Source organism: Gorilla gorilla, chromosome 15, assembly GCF_029281585.2.
Source record: "Gorilla gorilla gorilla isolate KB3781 chromosome 15, NHGRI_mGorGor1-v2.1_pri, whole genome shotgun sequence".
NCBI lineage: Eukaryota > Metazoa > Chordata > Mammalia > Primates > Hominidae > Gorilla > Gorilla gorilla.
This window is the reverse complement of record NC_073239.2, coordinates 113,043,421-113,065,370: the sequence shown is the minus strand read 5'-3', so window position 1 is coordinate 113,065,370 and position 21,950 is coordinate 113,043,421. Positions and strand designations below refer to the sequence as shown.

The window sequence follows — 21,950 nt, the reverse complement described above, 5'->3', positions numbered from 1 at the left end:
GGGAACGCTTGACCATGGATCAAGGGGCGCTGCATTTTAAATGAGGACAGAGAGGGGAGGGAGGAGGCTTAGTCTGCTGTGGCTGCTGTGACAAAATACCATGGGCTGGGCAGCTGAAACAGCAGAAATGTATTCCTTGCAGTCCTGGAGGCTGGAAGTCTGAGATCAAAGGGCTGGCCAGTTTGGTTTTTGATAAGGGCTCACTTTTTGGCTTGCAAAAAGCTGCCTCTCTGTCCTTAAATGATGAAGACGGGCAGCAGGGTGCGGGGGTGGGTGGAGAGAGAGAGAGAGCGCTCCACCTCTGGCGTCTCTTCCTGCAAGGACACTAACCCTTTTGGATCAGGGCTCCACCCTCACAACCTCATTTAATCTTAATTACTTCCTTACTCCACATACAGCCACACTTGGGGTTAGGGCTTCAACATATGAATTTGGGGGAGCACAATCTAGTTCATAGCATGAGGGAGTTGGGAAGGTGACATTTGAGGCATCCTTAGGGGAGAGTTTGTGGGTGGGGAGAAGCCTTCCTGGAGTCCATCGGAGAGATTCCCTTCTCTGACACCTACAGTGTGCCTCAGTTTCTTCATCTATAAAGTGAAATTATGCAACTTCCTCACAGGGCTCCTATGAGATGATAATGAGAAAATCTATCTTGAATGCTCAGCACAGGGTCTAGCGCACAGGAGGTATTGCTCTTCTTAGTTAGCAGGGTGGGGTGGGGTCTATTGCCCACCACTTGGCAACGGCTGGGCTTGCGACTTGCTTCGAGCAATGGAATGTGTGGAAGGGACACTGAATTTCAGAGCTGGGGCCCCCGGGTGCCTCGCAGCCCCCCACCCGTCACCTCTCTTGGTATCCTGTGAATAAGCATGAGCTAGCCTGTTGGGTCATGAGAGTGAGGCAGAGGAGAGTGAGGAGACATAGGAGTTGGAATATTCTAGACCATCCAGGTGCCACCTGGTCACCGACTTTTGGGGGAGCCCAGCAAATATCAGCAAATATCCTGGCCCAGACTAGGAACATCACCCAGCTGACCAACGGAATTATGAGCTAAAAAAATGATTGTGGCTATAAGTGACTACATTTTGGAGTGTTTTGTTTTTAAGCCCAGCAAAAGCTAAGTGGTAGCTGTATTATCTGTCCATCTGGCTGTTGTGTGTCTATATTGTAAATGGCAAAGATCTTGGCAGATACGAGGGATTTTGTCTTTCTTGTTAAACTGGAAGATGACCTCTGAGTTGCTGTTGAGGGGTACAACATCAGAACTGCCCTACGGCCTTGTTTTTTCTTTTCCTTTGAATATTTAATTATGTGAATGAAAAAATTATACAGATAACCTGTGTACATGTTCTCTGTGCGAAAACCTGAGTCAAGGCTCTTTTGACCACGTCCACCTCCCAGTCCTCTCCCCAGGGTAATCCTGGGTCCCACTTTCTCCCTGTGCCTTTCTATCTGTGGACGCACAGACACTGCAAAGCAGAGTTTTCCATCTTCTAAATGGCATTACGTCAATATTTTTCAACCATTTGCACTTTTGCCCAGTGATTACATTTTGGAGAACCTTTATCTAGATGAGGGCAGCCTCTCCGCTGATGTGTGTCAGCTCTCCCGCCCTAGGCCTGGCACACGGCACACTCTCAGTGAGTTGTTGCTGAGGGAACGCCTGAAAGAAAGAACGCACGTGGGCAGTGACATTGTCATCCCGCCCAGCTTGCAGCCTGCTCTGGCACAGCCTCCTCACGGTCTGCACACCCATGACTCCGAGGTGAGTCCTGGGGGCCCCGCCTAGAGCTCCAGGGAGGACCACGCCGCACATGGCCCTGGCATCTCACAGGAGGATGGAAAGAGGAACTTTGAAGGCCACGGTCATTGCCATGGACACCAAGCTTACTCTGCTTGCACAGAGTAAGCAGGGAGGAGGAGGGGGGGATAGGCTTCAGTAATTTGGGGGAGGGGTGTCTGAGGTGGGGGCAGCTCCCTTTTGGAGGATCAAAGTGCATGCGCTCCAGCCTCCTCCTCTGTGCTCCAGAGCCTTGCCCAGGTCTCAGAGGGGAGGGCGGGTTTCTCAGCTGCTCTGGTTTATATCCACACACAGATGGGGCCTGGTGTGAAGTCTCAGTACAGACAGTTTCTGGGGCAGGGCTGTGTCTAAGGGATCTGAAAAACAGGAGCCTGAAGTCCCAGGAGCTCCCGGTGCGTCCCCGCTGCTCGTTGCTCTCCAGCCCATTAGACTCACATGCCAGCCAGATCAGGCCATTCCTCACCGCACAGCTAAATGCCAAGCAGCCTGTCTTCTGCCTGGAGCTCATTTTCTGTGACATCAGTCACATTGTGGGCTAGGAGTCCGAAGGACACAGGTGACTTGGGGATTCTCCTCTTGCCTTTCTTTCTTTCTTCCTTCCTCCCCTCCATCCTCCAAACATGATATTTTGAGGTGCAGTGATAATCCAGGCAGTGTGGCAGGCACTGAAGATTTCAGGGACCTGAGTCAAGTAGAAGGGTCCCTGCCCTCCTGGAGCTTACGATCTAGTTGGGGACAAATATGTAGCTGGAAGGTAGGGAAGGCCTATGAGAAAGACACAGGAGCAGTGACCCCAACAAAGTGGGTTGGTCCGGGCCCCAGGGCAGGGCGAGCCATGGCAAACCAGAGGAAGAAGATGCTGGGTGGGGGGTCAGCATGGGGCGGGCCCTGAGACCAGGCAGAATCTAAAGAGAACGAGGCCGTCCTGTATTGGGGAGCAGGATCAAGTACCATGAGGCAGGCTCTCTCCACACTGACAGCTGAGCAGGGTGACCAACCCTCTCAGATTGCCCAGGACCTAAGGGCTTCCCTGGACACCGGGCTTTCAGTGCTAAAACCAGGAAAGCCCTGGGCAAACAGGGATGAGTTGGTCACCCTGGGGCTGGGTCACTGGGCGAAGCCTCCCAGAGGAGAGACGAGCTGTAGCTGGGCCCGGAATGTGGTGCGGGCTGAAGCAGCCCAGGGAAAGGCTGTGGGCGGGGTGACTGCATCCCTGCCTGGTTTATTACTGCAGGGAATGATCTGGCCAGCTGGCCACCCACTACCAGCCTGAGATGAACTTTTGCTTTCACCGCTGGCTGCACTCGAAACCAATGACGCAAGCCGAGGCATGTAAATAATGACTTCACGGCCATCTGGCCTGCCTCCCGTGGTTGGGCAAGTCTGGAAGGGGCCGAGGATGCAATGACTGTAATCTCCACCATATGGTCTCCTTCCCTTCCTCACGTGGTCAGAGGTCACTCCTCGTTTCCCCCAGGAGGTTCCTGGGGCTGGAAAGAGGCAGGAGGTGGATAGGGGCAGAGGTTCGGAAGCCCCAGTATTGACCGAGTGGCAGTGGCTCCCACTTACTGAGCTCCAAGCTGTGCCCCAGGGACCGGATGCTTAGAGGCCTCATCTCAGTTCATCCCTACAGCGATTCTCCAGGGGAGGTGCTTGTGGTAGAGTTTCCTACATCTGCTGTCACCAATGACTGCAAATTTAGTGCTTAAAACAACATCAATTTAGTACCTTACAGTTCTGGTACTAGAAGTCCAAAATTAGTCTCACTAGGCTAAAGTCAAGGTGTTGGTGGGGCTGGGTCTTTCTGGAGGCTCCAGGGGAAAATCTGTTTCCTTGCCTTTTCTGGCTTGGAGAGGCAGCCCACACCACTGGGTTTGTGGCCCCTTCCTTGCGTTACTCCAACTTCTGGCTTCCTTTGTCACATTCTGAGAGCTCACTCTGACCCCCTGCTCCCTCTCATGGGGACCCTTGTGATGACATTGGGCCCACCTGAATAATGCAGGATGGTCTCCCATCTCAAGATCCTGACTTAGTCACATCTTCAGAGTCCCTTTTGCCATCTAAGGAAACATATTCATGGGTTCAAGGGGTATCTTTGGAGGGCCTTCATCAGCCTAGCATAGTGCTACTCTTGCTCCCATTTTACTGATGAGGAAACTGAGGCTCAGATAATGTGTGTCTCTTGCCCAAGGTCAGAGCCAGGATGGATATCCAGCCCAGCCCCTGGAGGGCAACCACATTAGCTCATATGCCTCGTGAGTTCTTTTATGAAAACTAAGAGGAGGTGTTTGTCCTCTGGGCACAGGTGGCCCACACTGGGTACACAGCTTGGTGAGTGGCACAATCTGCACGTCAGCCCCTGGATGCCTCCAGGCCAGATGCCTCTGTGTAGTGACAACCTGTCACTGTGCAGCCATATGTGGCCTCCAAGGCTGCTTCCGTCTGTCTCTGTTAACCCAAGGGCTAATGATAAGTGACCTACTTGGGGTAAAGATGGGATGATAGGACAAATGCTTGTGGGGCTGCCTTCTCTGTGCCAGCTGTGTACCGAACGGCTTCCTCCTAAGCTCCCTAGGGGCAGCTGCCCCCAAAGATGACAAAAGGGAGGGTGAAGAAGCGAGACTTTCCTGCTGGACTAGCCAGGTGACCTTGCCTGGTCTTTAGGAAGGGCTAATTCTCAGAATTACCTTCTCTGGTGAGGTTGGCAAACGTTTTCTATAGAGGGCCAGACAGTAATTATTTTTAACTTTGCTGGCTATATGGCCTCTGTTGCAATGACTCAGCTCCTATTGCAGTGCTTAAACAGCTATGGACAAGGACTAAACTCATGGGTGTAGCTGTGTTCCAATAAAACTTTATTTATAAAAACAGGGAGTGGGCCAGACTTGGCCTCTCCTTAGTGCACTTTCCTCTCTCTTGCCTCCTCCCAAATACTAAACAAGGAGAAAGGTGCTCCCTAAAGAACTCTAAGGCAGATGAGACCCTGCCCAACTCTTCCAACCATGAGGGAATGGGTGTTAGTGGGAGGTGGGCTGCTCTGTTGAGCAGTGAGCCCCCACAGTGGCAATCATTGCTAGGGTCTGTGAGCACACACTGTGAGTAAGGCCTGCTGCTGACATCATCTCCTTAAATCCATAGGATGCTCCTCCATTGTATTCCCAGGAAATAGAATCGTAATCCCTCACCTCCCATCCCCCACCACCATAGCCAATACAAAGGTGGGGGCAGGGTGACTTTGATGGGATCTCATAAATATTCACAGAACTAGAGCCAGTCTGAAATTAATAGGCTGGCTAATAATTTCATCCCCTCTACCCCTTTCCAAACCGATATTCTTTAAGTCCAGGGTTGCAAACACAACACCTACAGGGCCAGACAGGCAAGATGAAGCTAAAGCCAGCTGCTATAGAACAACCTGGAGTTTCAGGGAGGCTTCCATTAACTCATGCTGGTCCAGGGCTACTGCACAAATGGAGGACAACATGCCATTTGTCAAAACGTTTTAAAGATATGATTCAGCTAATGAATTGTGAGCAAAATATGCCCTCTCCTTTTACCTGGACAGATGCACCTTTGCACCCTAGAAGGAAGGCTGGGTTTGAATATAGCCTTCTGGGAATCTGTGATGATGACTTTTATGTCAACTTGGCTGAGCTATGGTGGCCCAGTTATTTGGTCAAACCGAGTCTAGCTGGTGCTGTGCAAGTATTTTTTAGATGTGATTGACATTTAAGTTACTAGACTTTGAGTTAAGCAGATGACCTTCCATCATGTGGCTGGGCCTCATCTAATCTGTTGAAGGCCTCAGGGGATAGACTTTCCCCCAGGAGGAAGGAATTATCAAGACTGAAGCACAAAAACTTTGCCTGAGATTCCAGCCAATTGCCCTGTGGAATTTGGACCTAAGACAGCAATATCTGGCCTACCAGCCTGCCCTACAAATTTCAGCCAGCCCTACTTGCCAGGACCCATAATTGCACAAACTAATTCCTTATTCCTTAAAATAAATCTCTCTCTCTCCCCCAACCCCATGCATACACACACACACACACACACACACACACACTATATTGGTCTGTTTCTCTTGTGAACTCTAGTAGTGGCTTTTTAGGTTGCTGTGCTGGGGTGTGGTGCCCAGGACAGTGGGCCTGGCCCCGGGTCTGCCCCCCTTGTCTTCCATCCACAGCTTGAACATCATTTATTTACTTATTTATTTAGAGACGGAGTTTCATTCTTGTTGCCCAGGCTGGAGTGCAATGGCGCAATCTTGGCTCACTGCAACCTCCACCTCCCGGGTTCAAGCGATTCTCCTGCCTCAGCTTCCTGAGTAGCTGGGATTACAGGCATGTGCCACCACCGTGTGCTGGCTAATTTGTATATTTAGTAGAGACGGGGTTTCTCCATGTTGGCCAGGCTGGTCTCAAATTCCCGACCTCAGATGATCCACCCACCTCGGCCTCCCAAAGTGCTGGGATTACAGGTGTGAGCCACCACGCCCAGCCAGCTTGAACATCTTGAACATGCCCTTTCCTCATGTCACAGACAGCTGCTCCTGAACCATGGCAGTCAGCTCTCAAAAATACGAACACAGACAGAATTCTGGGGTCCTGAGTACAGAAGTGTGATCTAGAAGGGGGATGGCAGAGCCAGGTGGACATGTCTTCTGGCCTTTGGAGTCCTTGCCTTGTGGGGAAGGACCATGTAAGAGGAGGACAGGGAGGGCCTTTAAAACAGAGGACACAGGGCAGGCTCCCCTCTTCCCTGGGCTAGGGGGCCGGGCATGAACTGCTGTTCCAAGCAGGGGCAGGCAGCCGCTGTGTGAATCTTTCCATTTTCTCCAGAAAAACCAGAAATCCAAATTTTCTGTTACTGTTATTGTTGGCAACCAGTTTAAGTGAGTTTCACAACAAGGTGCAGGCTGAAGATGTTTCTGAGAATGTTCCGCTTGTTGGCCCCATTTCTGGATTTATGGAGTATGAGGACTTTGTCAAAATTTGTTGAACGGTATACACAGTTTTCTTTCTGTATGTTGTACTTCAATGCAAAGCTTTATTCAAACAAATCAGAGCCATGCCCAGTTCCATCAGAGGAGGTCTGAGGACCGGGTTCGGCCTGCTCACTTGTCTGGGTCCTGGCTTAGAAGGTTTGCTTGGCATTTATTTTGGGGGTGGGGCAGGGTGATCCCAGGGAGTTATCAGTTAATTTCCTCTCTGGGACCTCGTGGTTTGTGGGTTATTTCTCGTATGGGAACATGAGTTCCTGAAAGGTACTGGGGGGAATCTCAGAGCTTCTTCTGTTTTTCCTTGCAGCCACCACTGGGCGACAACCCGCTGACCCCAGAGGCTGCCGGGGTCTGTTCCCATCCCTAACACCACACTGCCCCCTGCTGGTCCTGGCTCACTGCATTTTTCCATCCGACTGATTTTCTAGGCCCAGTAACTCGTAATTGCCCCGGAGGCAAATTTTGGGAATAAATTAAATGTTTTGGAGTTTCTTGGGCAAGGCGGGATTTTGAATGTGCCTCCAGGGAGTCAAAAATTGAGCGTCAGCACAGGTGCAGACAAACAATACTCCTTGAAGGAGGAGAGTCCAGGTAGGGAGGAGGGGAGCAAAGGTAGAGAGGAGGCAGGTAGGGAGGAGGGGAGCATAGGGAGGGAGGAGGGAGGTAGGGAGGAGGGTAGTGTAGGTAAGGGAGAAGGGAGGGCATCTCGGCCGTGCCACGAGCTCCTCTGAAGGCAGCCCCAGCTCACACGACCCCCTGATGCTGCAGGCCTATGGGTATAAGGGAGCCTGGGTGCTCACGGCTCTGAGCGGCCCACCAAGGATTCCGCCTCTGATCCAGCTTCTAGCAGCACTTGGAGCCAGCCAGTAGGAGTCACATGGGGCCATCACACAGCCACGTGCCTGCGACTGACTGGTCATCCATCACATGGTGTTTTCATGCTCACATTTGCCCAGCAGTGTTCTTGCCCCCTCCCCCAAACAAAAGGAACCCTAAGCACACTGCAAGGTGGGGAAGCCTTGAGTGGATATAAGAAAACCTTCGTCAGTGGCTTCATAACAAGTATCTTTTTCTTTTCTTTTTTTTATTTTGCAAGTTTGACTCTACAAAAGCGCATTATCACAATATTGACATTTTGTATAAGTATTGCCCACGTACGTACGAACATTGAAACTTCCTCAGTAAATGGAGAGATGTCCTTTTTGTACATCTGCACGTATGAAGAATGAAATTTCTTGGGATCTCGGCTCTTTGGTCACCATCATGGTGACCCATCACAGTTTTCGACAGAAAGTCTCAAAATACTTAGGTTGTTCATTGCAGTATCTCAGACGACTGCAGTTAGTGAGCCAGCCATTGTGGTATGTGTTTATACATTTCCCTTTTTTACCAGTTTCATTTCTTTCCTTTTTTTTATTTTTTTTAAATTACACTTTAAGTTCTAGGGTACATGTGCCCAATGTGCAGGTTTGTTACATATGTACACATGTGCCATGCTGGTGTGCTGCACCCATTAACTCGTCATTTACATCAGGCATATCTCCTAATGCTATCCCTCCCCCCTTCCCCCAACAAGTATCTTTTTCACAGGGTAGAAACAGTCACAGTTGGGTTCAGACCCTGCAGCAACTGGGGCTCTGTGTTTCTCCTCTTCAGGGCTATCTGGATGGACATGAAGGGTTCCATCCTGGGATCCACATGGTTGGCTTACAGAGCAAGAAAAAGGATGGGCAAGGCTCGGGAGAGAGGGCAGATGAGACTCAGGGCTGTGGCGGCTGTGGCCAGTGTTTACGATGACTCTGGGCTGCAGAGAGCTCTCTAAGGCTCTGGTGTTAATGTCCAGCTTCTGAAGACTTGATTGCTAATTGCAATCCCAGGCATCTAATTAATCAATGGAGGATGGAGTGCCTTTGGTTGTGGGGTCTAGAAGAACTGAGTTTGAAGCCTACCCTGTCACTCACTGGCTGTGTGATATTAGACAGGTTGCTTAACCTCTCTGAGCATTAGCTTCCCGATCTGTAAAATGTAGAAGAACATATCTAGCTCTCATGGGAGTTAGGGCCATTTCTTTCAATGTGTTCCCCAGAAACAGACCTGAGACAAGGGTTCAATGCAAGTGATTTATTAAGGAAGTGCTTCTGGGAAACGGGGATGTTTGCAGGAAGCAAAGCCAGGGTAGCAGTTTCAGGCAATGTCCTGCTAGGGGCAGCCTCAGCTTGGTCCTGCAGGGAGCTCTGGGGTGTAAGTTGTTAGAGCCCATTGGAGGCAAAGGAGCTGGGACACCTGTCATCAGTGCCACCATGTGGGAGGAGGAAGGGAGCAAACTGCCTGGCCTTCCTGGCTGCTCCTTCTGTGTGGGCAAAGCTGCTGGACCCATAGCCAGAGGGCAGGCTTCAGGGGTTGCAGTTGGAGACAAAGGCACACTGCTGCTGGGAGGCGGGCACACCAAAATGCACCAGCCCTCCGAGGGCATCTGGGCAGTGCACTGCAGGGCTCCTGTGTGATCAAATTAGAAAATGTATGTGAAATGTCTTAGCTTGGAGAAACAACAGAGATTTATTTCTTGCAGCTTTAGAGGCTGGAAGTGCAAGAGCAAAGTACCAGCAAGGTTGAGTTCTTCTGGGTTGCAGAGGGCCGTCTTATTACATCCTCACCTGGCAGAAAGGGGGCGAGAGAGCTCTCTGGGGTCCCTTTGATGAGAGAACTTTCCATTCATGTGGCTCCACCCTCATGATCTAATCGCCCCCCAAAGACCTCCCCACCTCCTAATACCATCACATTAGGGGTTAGGATTTCAACATAGGAATTTTTTTTGGGGGGGTGACACAAATATTCAGTCCTCTGCATGAAAGATTTCTGCAAACTACGAAGTGGGATGCATAATGTTGGTGATGTTAGGCTTCCCAGAGCAGCAGTAAGGACAAAGGGCTGTACCGGGGCAGCCCCCCGCCCCACTCTACTGGCATGAAACAAAAATGAGGAGGGAGTTTGTTTGACAAATTGTAATTCCTTGGAGGCAGGATCGGGCTAATTCTGGGGTCAGGTCCGAGGTGTTGCGCCTCATTGGTGGACAGTATCTGAGGCCATCAGAAACCAGAAGATAAGGCCAAAACCAAGGACAATGTGTCGAGCCAGAAAAGCCGAACCTGTGGCTGGACTCAAAGTTCAAGCTTCGAGGGACAAAGGGAACTGGGTGACAGCAGGGATAGAGTGAGGCAGCAGCCAGGCAGGAGAGCCCAGGATGGCCGAGGATGAATAGGACGGCCCCCTAGAGCTCCTCAACCTGGGGGTGGCCATCCCCATGTGGGGTGAAGGCCAGAGTGCACTGAAGGAGTATCGCCAACACCCCTTCTATGACAAGGGGCAGAAACCCAACTCGAACCGGTTCAAGTAGACGGGGAATTGATCAGCTTACATAAGGAGAATCAGATGTGGCTTGATCCACAGGGGTCCGGTTAGACCCTGCAGGAGCCAATCTCTTTCTTCCCGTCTCTGGGCTCTACTTGCTGCACCTCCACTCTCAGTAGCTTCTCTCACAGCGGTGAGATGGCGGCTGCCATGACAGGCACACATCCTCCTGGCTTTCCTTCCAGCAGAGAGACAGAGTCCCCCGTGCAGACCACTTCCCAGTGCTCGCTTACAAGTCAGGGCATCTGTGCTGCCTGCATCTGTCTGGTTGTGTAATCACTCCTGGCCCAGCCACTGGGATCAGGGGGTTGCAAGGTCACCACTGCCCAGGCCAGAGCCAGGCACACACCCTGCACATATCACTGTGGCCATGGGGCATTCAGGCTACCCAGCCCAGGAGGGATTGAGTACACAGACTGCGGATTGTGGCTCCCCAAGAGGAAATAGCATGCTTTACCGAAAGGAGTGACAACAGATGCTGAGAGTCCAAGACCGGCATGCACCTGCCCCAGCAGCCATGTCTGACTTCTTGAGATAGGTGCTAGGGTGCTAGGCCCCAGCAGCACCTGCGGGAGCCACACAGGGAGGTGCCTTTCCCACTCAGAAGGGTCCAACGAGGTATAAGGCACCACCTGAGCATTCCCTGTGGGCAGCACTCTCCAGCCAGTGTCACCCTCATGCAGACTTTGGCTGGTTAACCAGGTGTCTTCTGAGACTTAATCTCAGGGGAGAACTGGGTCCTGCTGCCCCAACCGTGATCATGACACAGGGACTTCGAGCCTGGACTGTGAGTACCATGGGGGCAGGAGCCAGGGTGTATTCTTGCCTGTCCAGCTCAGAGTAGAGACTCAGTGAAGGAATGGATGAATGAATGAATGAATGAATGAATGAATGATGCTGTTTCCAAAAGCACCTCTGGGACAAGACAATACTCTGTAAGAACTGAGTACAAAACTCTCTCTATCCAGAAGCTTGGGGTGGCCAGGCACGTTGCCAGGTCACCTCTCTGAACTGTCACCCTGTCCTGAGACACTGGCACCACCTCTCCCCTGGGGATAGGAGTGCCTTGATCATCCTCTCCAAAACCGCATGCCCCTCCCGCTCCAGCCCCACACTTACTTTCTGTTTCCCCCAACATTTGTCTCCATTCCATAGCGCATTCTTTCACTGTTTCTTTCTTTTGGTTTTTCAGAAAGTAAGGCTTGATCTTTATTTCTTTATTGGCTTCTTGTCTACCTTCCCTTTGCCATCAGCAGGGTGGGGGCTTTGTTTTGTTCACTATACACCTTGAGTGTCTAGAACAGTGCCTGGCTCATAGCAGGTGCTCAGTCATTGCTTATTGAATGAACAAGTCGATGAACTTCAGTTTTGTTTTCTAAAAACTGGAGGCTTGTCTCCCTGGCGTTCTGGCCTGGAGTGCTAGGCTGGTTAGGAGGCCCCACTCAGCCCCAGCCCATTTCAGCTTCTCACTATCATGCAGTTACAACCCATTGTCTTCATCTGATCCTTTGCCTCCCCCCACCCCCCACCACACAAGACAGAGAGTAGGTGCCCTGCCTGGTTGTGCTTGGGGCATGGGAGGGGCAGACACAGGTCACCTGTTCAGAGGATGGAAAGCTGGAATGGAAAGTGCTTGCAAACCCTGAGGGCAGTGCGGCTCAGATGCCGGTTGCTGTGGTAGTTAATATTATTTGTCTTGCTTGCGAAAGAGGCCTCAGCAGCTGGCTTGTATCAATATTAATCGTGGGGTCATCTCTGCTGCCTGGTAAGGCCAGCACCCTGCGGGAGCCTGAGCCACTGGAAGCCAAATGGAAAATCCCCGGCGAGGGCAGGCTTTGGAGACCATGGGTAGCAGGCAGCTAAATAAACAGGCAGCCCCACCAGAATCACTAAGGGGCCCATCTCAGCCCTAGAAACACATCCCTCCCCTTCCTCTCCCCCTCCTCCAACCCTAAAGGCTCAGGCAGCTCTGGGGAGCGGATGCGGAGCCTGGCCATTCCAGCAGGCACCGAAGGGAGGCTGCGGTGTTCATCCCTGCCCCCCTCAGTAGTTCATTTATGGAAAGCCTGACACTGTTATCCCTGGGCTGGGCACTGGGGAGGACAAAGGGGTGAGCCAGAGGAGGCATTAGCCCTCCAAGGGTACACAGCTAATGGGGGGCCGGCTCATCCCTAGGGGAGAGGAGCACCCCACTACCCACAGCATAACCAGCTCCTGGACAGAGTGAAGAGCTGTGGTTGTTTGAACCTTTATTTCTTTACAGGCCCCACATTACAGATGGACATTCTGCTCCAGGAAAGCTGCCCATACCCTTACAATACCAGGGTTGACTAGGAACAGGCACATTGCATGAGGATGAATGTGTTTACAATCCTGATCGGTAAAACCAAAAATTCAATTAAATCAATTAAATGTTAGCAAGGAGGGTGGGGCAGGAAGTGAGGGACACGTTGTGGCCTGGGCTGGACTGGCTGTAGCTTCTTGAGACATAAATTCAGCAGCGTTGGACCAGGGATGCCTCCTTTTCTTGAAAAACCTTGCTGCTAGCCATTTTTGCTATTTCAGAATGATGCTTATCAGTCTTGAGAACGCAGTCCTTTGGGCCATGTGAAAGCCTCTGCCATCTTTGCAAGGCACACGATTGGGAGGGAGACCCCACCTTATCAGCCATGCTGGTGCAGGGCGGAGGTGCCATCCAGCGAGCTAGGGAAGATGCCAGAGGGGCAGGTTCGAGGGGCAAAATCAAGAGCCCCTTCCCAGTTCTCTTGCTGCCTCCCTGCTCCAGAAACTGCAGGCCTCTCTACTTGAGAACCAGCCCTGCTTCCCTATGGCCAACGGTGGCCCATGGCCCACCATGGTGCCCACCCTGACATTCAAGGCCCCTTCCAGCTGGCTGTATCCCTTCATCCTCAGCAGCCTCAGATCCACTGCTGCCTTGACCTTTATCCAGCCCGGTCTTCTAGCCCAAACCGCATGCAACCTCTGCTGTGCACCTGTTTCTGCAGATTCCATGCCAAGTTAAGTATTGCCTCCTCCAGGCAGTCCTCAGTGATCTCTTTAGTTGCTGCCTACAAAGTCCATGCAGCTCTTGACATTATGGAACACCTTCTTGTTCTAACCCCTCCCTTGGCTCTCTTATCTGTTGGACTGTTGGCAGGCTAGGAATGGCCAGGCTCTGGTCTCTCCTCATCCAGCAGGCTAGCCTTGCTTGCATCCTCAGGGTTCCAAAGACAGAACAAAAAAAGGCTTCTTGAGGCCTAAGCCCAGGACTGACCCAGAATCAGGTTTTCAGTCCTGGTTCACCAGTTACATGGACTTGGGCAAGAAACCTCTGCATGCCTCAGACTCCTCATTTGTAAAACGAAGATTAAGTGAGTTAACATGTGTGGAAAGAGCTCAGAGCTGCGCCAAACACCTCATAAGTGCTATATGAATGTTTGTTACTATTAGTGAACTAATAAGGAAAATGATATGGGTCCATGTTCCTCGTAGTGTTGAAATGTACTGGGCTGGTCATTCAGGTATCATTCACTCATTCACAGAATATCGGATGTTTGCTAGGAGCCAGGCACTGTGCTGAGTGGTAAGGATAACACATTGAATAAGATAAGTTTGCTCTTAGATGGCTCAGATAGTTGGGAAAACTGAATGTAGCTTCCGTGATTTGATTTGCTACAGGTGTGATGATGGAGTGGTATCAGGAGGGGATAGGGAGGAGGGGACCTGTCCTGCCTCGGTGGGGCAGGAAAAGCGTCAGAATGGAGGTGACGCTGGGGCTGAGCCATTTAAAGCTGAGTAGATCATCTCCTTTGCATAAAGCACAGATGAGAACCAGACACAGAGGAGTTCATGTTTTCTTCTTTTCTCTTTTCAGTTATCATAATAGAAAATGACAACAGCAACAACGCTAACAAAGTGAGATTTCACAGATACATTTTTACGTCTTTTAAGGTTAGATATTTTTAATCAAAAGAGCACAGCGAAATCCCATATTAAGAAAGAGTCTTCACTGTAGAAAAGTCAGTGATCGCATGGTGAAACCAGGTGCTTGGGTAGCAAAGGACTCCAAGAATAGTTAAAATACCTTTTATGATGTCAACTGCTTACATTTACAAGTTGATCATGAAAACATCAGTAAGACACAAAAACATTTCCGATGCTCTCGGCATGAAGAATTCGTATCTGGAGAGTAGCAAGTTATAATAGTAAGGTTTCTGCAAAAGATTAAATAGTATAAAGAATATTAGTATGCCTTCAACTGGCGGAAATAGGACTGGGCACGTGGAAAAAGGTCAGAAATAAGAGAAGATGCAGATTTGCTCAAAGGCTGCTACCCAGCACTCCCATGCCCACCCCATTCCTAAGCTCTTCCCCAAGCATACTCTTCATATGCATTGGTGAGGGGCCAGGTCCCTGGAGGTCCCAGAGACACAAAGTTAAGGGTAGGGAAAAGTTCAGCCCCACACTCCCATCCACTTTGTAGGGCTTTCTCCCTCCAGTCTGGGGGTCCCCACAAATGCCCAAGATGGTAGAAACAGTCACATGGATTTCTAAGAGACCACATGACATGCTGGGAGTTCCAGATCACTGTCCTCAGCTAGCATTATTTGAACTCAGGGCAGTGACCATGATCACTGCTGCTGCTCAGAAGAGCTTTAATTTATTCAATGACTCACAAATGGGGAAAAGTGGAAAGCATGCATAGTTTCAGAATCAGAGATAGGATGGCCAGCACAGGGTCCCCTGACCTCGGCACTATTGGCATTTTGGGGCTGGATAATTCTTATTTGTGGGGGGCTGCCCTGTGCATTGTAGGATGTTCGGTGGCATCCCTGGCCTCCACCCATGAGATACCAATAGCAGTCCCCACCAAGCTGTGAGAATCAAAAATGTCTCCAGACATTGCTGATGGCCCCCAGCCCTTCCTTGAGAACGACTGGCCCCATGAAAGCCACCACTAAGTCTCCTAGTGAAAACTCGATAGTTAGGTGTCTTGGGCTCAAGACCCCTGTCTCCTGAAAAGCTCCACCTGGCAACACTCCCAAGCCTCTCAGAGATTCATTTTCCTCAAGTTAAAAGGTTGGAAGCTCCCTTCTGCCAGCATATAGAGCCCTTGTCAGAACCATCTGCATTGTTGGGACAACGCTTCGAACGGCAAACGCGGTAATGGTGTGGTTCTTTAAGAAACTGGCAGAAAGCCAGCCAGTGAGACAGATACAGGGGACACAGGGGTGTTGCTCAGCCATGTGTATGGGGCTCGGTGTGGAATGGGCTCTGATTCCCCCAGTAATCGAGGCCTGCAAATTCCCTGCAAATATGCTGTGCACATCTGTCAGGATTTATTTCCAAGGCAGAATGGGGCTCAAACCTCCTCTTGGGGAGGCAGGAAATCAGCTTGAAAAAGGACCCAAGAGCAGATGACAGCCTTGCCAAATGTCTGGATGGAGCCATCCGGACAGGCGCGAGGCTGCCGCCACAGTCAAAAGACCAGCATCCAGAATCCCCCGGGGACCGCACCACCTATGCAGCCTCTCCAAGGACCAATGTCCACGTCATTCTCTGCTCTTTTCTATCTTGATAATAAATGCATGACTTCTACAGTGACTCAGAACACATCATACACTTTTATTTCAGAATTTATGGAGTCAATTTTGTGTACTTTTTGGCTCTTCCATTCTGCTTCTGGCAGTAACTGTTTTCTCGCTCCAGGGAGTCTTTGATCGTCTTCAGTCATGAAGATTTGCATTGTTTTGTCCTTTGTCACTTTCCCTCTTCCTCAAAAAGAAACCCAGTAAATGCTCAAGGTCTGAGCTCAGAAGGATGCGCTGGGAATGCGCAGGTGCTGTGATAATTCTGGTTATCCAGATTTTTCAGAGAGGTCCCTTTTCCTGCTTGGAAGCTGTGGGCTCTGTCCTCTGGGTTCTCAGTACTCAGTTCAACCACCTTCTCCTCCATCCCTCTCAGTGAGTGACCATGGTCAGGGGCCTGTGGAGTGGCCCAGGGTGGGTGGGGCTGGGGCAGGTGAACATAGAACATTCAGGATCTGGCTGTTCCCTTTGGCTCCCTGAGCAGAACTCCCTGGGCCTCCCTGTCATAGCAGCTCAGCCCAACCCTGGCACTTGCTTGGGGACAATCACTGGGCATCTGCCAGGACGAAGCAAAGCGGGCCGGTGGCAGCTGCAGCGAGCACAACCCACCTCGGGGCTGGGGCAGGTAATCCCGGGCAAGCCCTTTGCTTCCCACTGAACGCACAACGTGCTGGACCACGGACCCCTGGGCCAGGCGCCCAGACACTTGTCAGCTCTCCACTAATTTTCCACATGGCCTCAGCTGCTCTCCCCGAAAAATTAAAGGTCTCGATTAGATGCTCTCTAAAGCCTCTTATCACTGTGAGGTTCTGAAACTGATAAATCCATGTGCACTGCCGCCTGCCCCTTTCCTGGACTTACACTTGAATGTGGCAATCTGGCTACAAGCTCTTCAGGACCAAATCTCAACCCCAGCCTCCGAGGCCTCATATCCCGAGATGGTCCATCCCAGGGGGATCACCCTGGTGGGCATGGATGCAGGGTGCCTCTAGAGCTGACAGAACTGGGTCTGAATCACAGCTCCTTAGCTGTGAGCGTTCAGCCCTGGCCTCAGTTTTCTCCACAGAAAAATGCGACAGTAATTAATGTGCATCTCTCTGCATCCTCATTCCTGCCCCCAGGGGCAATTTGAGAAGTAAATGAGATACAAATAGAGCAACAAAAAGATGTGCAAAACTGGCACCGGTAAGAATAATAACTGGGAATAATATTACTGCTAATAACAAAGGCAGATGATGCTTCTGAAGAAGGAAAGTGCCATTTGTCTTGCAGGGATCAGGCAGCAGTGCTGACAACAGACAGACTCCACTGAGCCTCTTCGGTCTCCAGGGACCCACTTCAGGAGACGCCAGAGTGGTCTGGCCGACCTCCAAGCCTTCCAGCTGAACCGGGGCTGGAAAAGCATCTGCTGCCTTTCCAGCGAAATGCTGCTGCCCCTCCTCCCATCCTTTCTCCCTCAGATCCTGGGGGATCTGAAAGGAGAGAGAATCATTTCTCTCTGGGGGGTAGAGTGGAGCAGGGAGTCTTATTTGCCTCTTGACCTTGATTTCACGGGAAAGCGGAAGGACAGCGTTGGCTTGGAGTAGGAAGAGCTGCGCCATCATCCTGCCTGGGTCCCTGGAAGCACAAGTTCTCTTAAGACAGGCCTGGCTACAGTGGCCTCTGGCCTCTTCTCAAAGACCTTCAGTGGCGGCCACTCACAACCTCACAAAGCAGTAAGTTGCTCTTTTTTTTTCTTTCTTTTCTTTTTTTTTGAGACAGAGTCTCGTTCTGTTGCCCAGGCTGGAGTGCAGTGGCACGATCTCAGCTCACTGCAGCCTCCGCCTCCTGGTTCAAGCAATTCTCCTGTGTCAGCCTCCTGAGTAGCTGGGATTACAGGCACATGCCACCATGTCTGGTTAATTTTTGTATTTTTTGTAGAGACAGGGTTTCACCATGTTGGCCAGGCTGGTCTTGAACTCCTGTCCCTGCCCGCCTCGGCCTCCCAAAGTGCCGGGATTATGGGTGTGAGTCACTGCACCCAGCCTAAGTTGCTCTTTTGAATCACCTAATTGCTTGTAGAGGAGCAATGGAGGGGCACACAGAGGGGCAAGCACAGAGAACATTCCAGAAAATGCAGGACCCTTTCTCTGAGGCACAGCTATGTAACAGGCAACCCCACCCAGGGAGAAGCCAGTACAGAGGCCCCAGCTAGAGTCTGAATGAGGACGATCCCTCTCCCCTGTCCTGGGGAGCCTGGGGTCACCTTGCAGAACAAGGTGGTCCCAGGACTCTGACTCTGCACTTCTGGCTGTAGTGAGCCTCTTTCTACGTGTGGGTGCTTCTGCTGGGCTCCTGGGTGTTGGCGAGGGAGGGTCCCCTTCTGCCTGCATCCCAAGAAAACCAGTCTCTGGGAGCTTCACCGGGGCCTTCCAAGGAGACTTGAGTTCAGTCTTAAAGAAGGGGGCAGGCCTTGGGGACCGGCACCCCTGAAATCTGGGCAGAGAGAGAGCAGTGGGCAGGAGGTTGAGCATGTTCCACTCTGAGGACAGTCAGGGACCTGTGGAAGCCAGAGCTGGCCCAGGCCACACCATGACGGGCATCTTGAGAAACAGCCTCTGCAGATGCAGGGCCTGGTGTAAATGTGCCCTGGAGGTGCCACCCAGTCACAGAAGGCAGTACAGTGTGGCAGAAGGCAGTACAGTCTGGCTTTAGAGCCATACTTCCCAGATTCAAATCCTAGCTCATCACTTTCATGCTGTGTGACCTCAGGAAGGCGACTTCACTCCTCTGACCCTCTGGTCCCTCATCTGTGCACTGCGGTGATGATGCTGTGTGGTGATGCATCATCACCAGTGCATACATCACTAGTGTGCATGCAAGTCTAGTGGCACCTGGACACAAAACTCAAGCAGTGAGGACCGGCATCTTTTTCCCCTTTCCGAACTGCTAAGACGGACCCCCGCTGAGGCAGGAGGGAGAGTGCAGCTCGCTGTGGCCAGAAATCCAGCCTTTGCTCCTTAATCAGACACTAATGGGCATATCTATCTTCATTGTTATTTGAGAGATGCTGGTAAAAAAAAGCTAATGAAGAAACCACAGGAGACCAAGATGGGGCAACCCCGAGGAAGTCACTGTAATCTGCAATGCAGAGTGGTCGAGGCCTCCAATGCCCTGGACCATCTACTGCTCTGACACTGAAAAGGGAGAGAGGCTTGAAAACTGAATTTAACCAACATTTATGTTAGGGCTGGAGGCTGAGGGGCCTCCATAGGGAAAACTGCAGCCAGAAGCACCCGGTGCCTGGGATGCTGGAGTCCTCTTCAGGGCTAGAAGCCATCCTTTTTCCTCCTGCCTTCTCCTCCCTTCACCACAGCAAACACAGAACCCTGTCTCCCGACTGCCATCTCCATGGGCCATTTGGAGGCCAGGGAGCTGCCTCCTGTATCTTTACAGGGGTCAGGTTCTCCTAGGGATGTGGGGCCAGAGGGAAGATTTGAGCATGTGGGGCAGAGTGACTCCATGAAGACGTCAAGCAACCCCGCCATGGCTCTCGGCTTCTCGCCTTGGGTTTTCTCATGGAGACATCCATCTGTTAAAGACCTTGCTTATGGGGCAGACCTGGGGTTTGATGGAGAGAGACTTGCCGGAGACAGAGCTATTCACGCACACCGCAGCTAACTCCCCAGCCCAGCCTCCACCCTGCCAGTGATTCCAGGAATTCCAGGCAGGTGGTCCATGTCCCTTCTCCCTCATTGCCAAGGGTCAGGTTCTTTAGCACTCGTGACCTCCCCTTAAGCTGATGCACTGGCAGATGATATACGGTGGCAGCGACGGATGTGATCGGTAAGAACTGGCAGCCATGAGCAGGCACTGTCTGGAGCCAGGCTAGTAATCCTATTAACATGGCGGCTTCCAGGGAAGAGTGCCGCTTCTGGACAACTAAGATGTCCCTTTGCCTGTCATCAAGAACACTCATTTCTCCTGAGACCACAGTGGCAAGTCCAGCTTTCTTGTAATTGTCCCTAAATATACACGAGAGCTTCCTAACCAGCTTTTTAAGTTTCTCCACCGCAGAGGGTGTTATTGACACAATTCTTCTGTTTTTGCAGTGTATAAAGTGAGGAGAAAGCCTCTCTGGGCCTAGAGGTGAGTGAGCCCCCTTCTGGGACCTTTCCCACTCTATCTGCACTAGGAGGCTGCCTTGGAAGGTGTGGGGGGTGGGGGTGGGGGTGGGTCCTGTGCAATAAGATTTCCTAATGAGGAAAGAAAAGGGTGCCCTTCTCTCTGGTTTTTACTTGGAAGCTTCCTTGCTTGCTGGGACCCCAGATGCTGATATTTCAGAATTTAAGGAAGTGGCTTGGGCAGAAGCACTTTCACAGCTTCAGGAGAATGCACGGTATCCACACTGAATGTAAAGGACGGGTATCTGAGCAGCCCGCCAACCTTGCACCCACCTTCAAGATGCCTGGACATTCTCCTGAGGGCAGCTTCTCAGCAACCTCCTCAGGGAAGTGCTTAGTTGGGGCAGAGAGCTCAGTGAGCTGAGAGTGAGGACACATCTTTCTGTTCCGACTCCTCCACAAACCTGCCTGGTGACCACAGGCAAATCACCCCCCTTCCTGACCCATCCATTGAATAATTCAGTGAATGTGAATCTTCTTCATCTTTAAAATTCCACGATTCCTCAGAGAAGAAACAGCATCCTCACGTGGGTGGCCTGAAGAGTCCACTGCCTGGCACATCTAGCTCTTAAAGACATCCTCTCCTCTTCTTAAAAAGAAGAGAAAGTCTGACCAGGAGATAAAAACCACCAACACCACCCCCAGAAACCCCACCTATTACCAGTAACCCCCCATCCCTGGGTCTCCCAATGCACTTGGGTCTTGGAAGGGACCAGGTGTCTGGTGGCAGAGGTGCCATTTCAAAGTCAAATTAGGAACATCCAATGGCCCTACTAGATGGCCAAGGGACTGAATGTGAAACCAGAATTGGGTCAGGAACACTGAAGTTCTGAGGGCTGCTCTTGCCCCAGCACCCCACGCCCTAGGTTCGATAAGTTTGCATAAAAACAAGACACACGAGTGATTATTTACCACCAGCAAGCGATCATCAAATCATGTCTATGTTTTAAACTTAACTAGCTGTCTCATCTGGTCTCATGTTCCTGGAATGTAGTTTCAAGGATCCCCAATCTGCCCTCTGAAGGCCTTGCCCCGTCATGCCTCTAGGGGCAGGAGGCCCATACTTCCATGTCTTCTGACTCAGCTTGACCACAACATGGGATATTTGAAATCAGGGCTGCTGGGGAGAAATTCCAGAAGGACGGCCGCCGCCCCTGGTCAAAACTCCTGGTTCTAGAACACAGGAGAAGCCAAAGGCCAACAGCAAGTCAGAGCTACGTGCCAAGCTTCACCCCATGGTGGTGCAGGGTGTGCTGTCCTCAGAAGGTGAAGGCATACACCACGCCCACTACCACGATGTTCCCCAGCGTAGCTATGATGGCAATCCATAGCAAGACGGCATCGTTGGAGGACCGAGGAGGATCTTCCGGCTGGCCCTGGCCATTGGAGGCCGCGTGGACATTGGCAGAGGAGTTAAACAGGGAGTACTCGGTGCTGAAGTCCTCGTTGGGCGAGTCCATGAAAGCTCCCCCCATCATGGGCAGCTGCAAAGAAGGAGAGAGAGAATTATCCAGGGCCATGGGGGCTTGGGCAGATGTACCCTGCAAAAGGGAAGTGGTCTGGTCAAACAACCCCACATGAAGCTACGATCTCTACTGCACCTGCAAAACGGGGCTTTGCTTTTGTGGTTTTATAATTGATGGTAATCTATAAAAATCAGTGTTCACAGCAGCCTTTTGAGGCAGACGTTCTCATGCCCACGCTACTACGAAAGCATCAAGGAACTCACCCAACAGCTAGCTGGTGACTCACCAGGACTCACAGCAACCCCTCCAGCCATTCCCCTCCCCCCATGCCAGGCTCCTCCATAATGACATGGGTTGTAAAATGCCTTCATTCCTCTTCTAATTTTAAAAATAATATATGCTTAGCATAGAACCCTAAGAAAATATAAAACAGGATAAAAAAATGAGAATCATGATCCCACCACATAATCAGTGCTAACATTTTGATGGTTTCTCTTTCCAATCTTTTTTTCCTCTGTGTGT

The 21,950-nt window shown here is 51.2% G+C and overlaps 1 protein-coding gene and 1 pseudogene across 2 annotated transcripts in view; both read right to left on the bottom strand.

Annotated features, from left to right (window-relative positions):
• Positions 1-14,057: 14,057 nt before the first annotated feature.
• LOC129526559 (uncharacterized) lies at positions 14,058-20,340 on the bottom strand (annotated as a pseudogene).
• The window catches only part of C15H14orf132 (chromosome 15 C14orf132 homolog), a 54,224-nt gene continuing 46,401 nt past the window's right edge, over positions 14,128-21,950 (bottom strand). For both annotated transcript variants that reach the window (XM_063698168.1, XM_019010081.4), the window contains one exon: positions 14,128-21,446. In XM_063698168.1, coding sequence (XP_063554238.1) covers positions 21,222-21,440 — 219 coding nt within the window. In that variant the 5' untranslated portion in view covers positions 21,441-21,446 and the 3' untranslated portion in view covers positions 14,128-21,221. The remainder of the gene's footprint in view (positions 21,447-21,950) is intronic.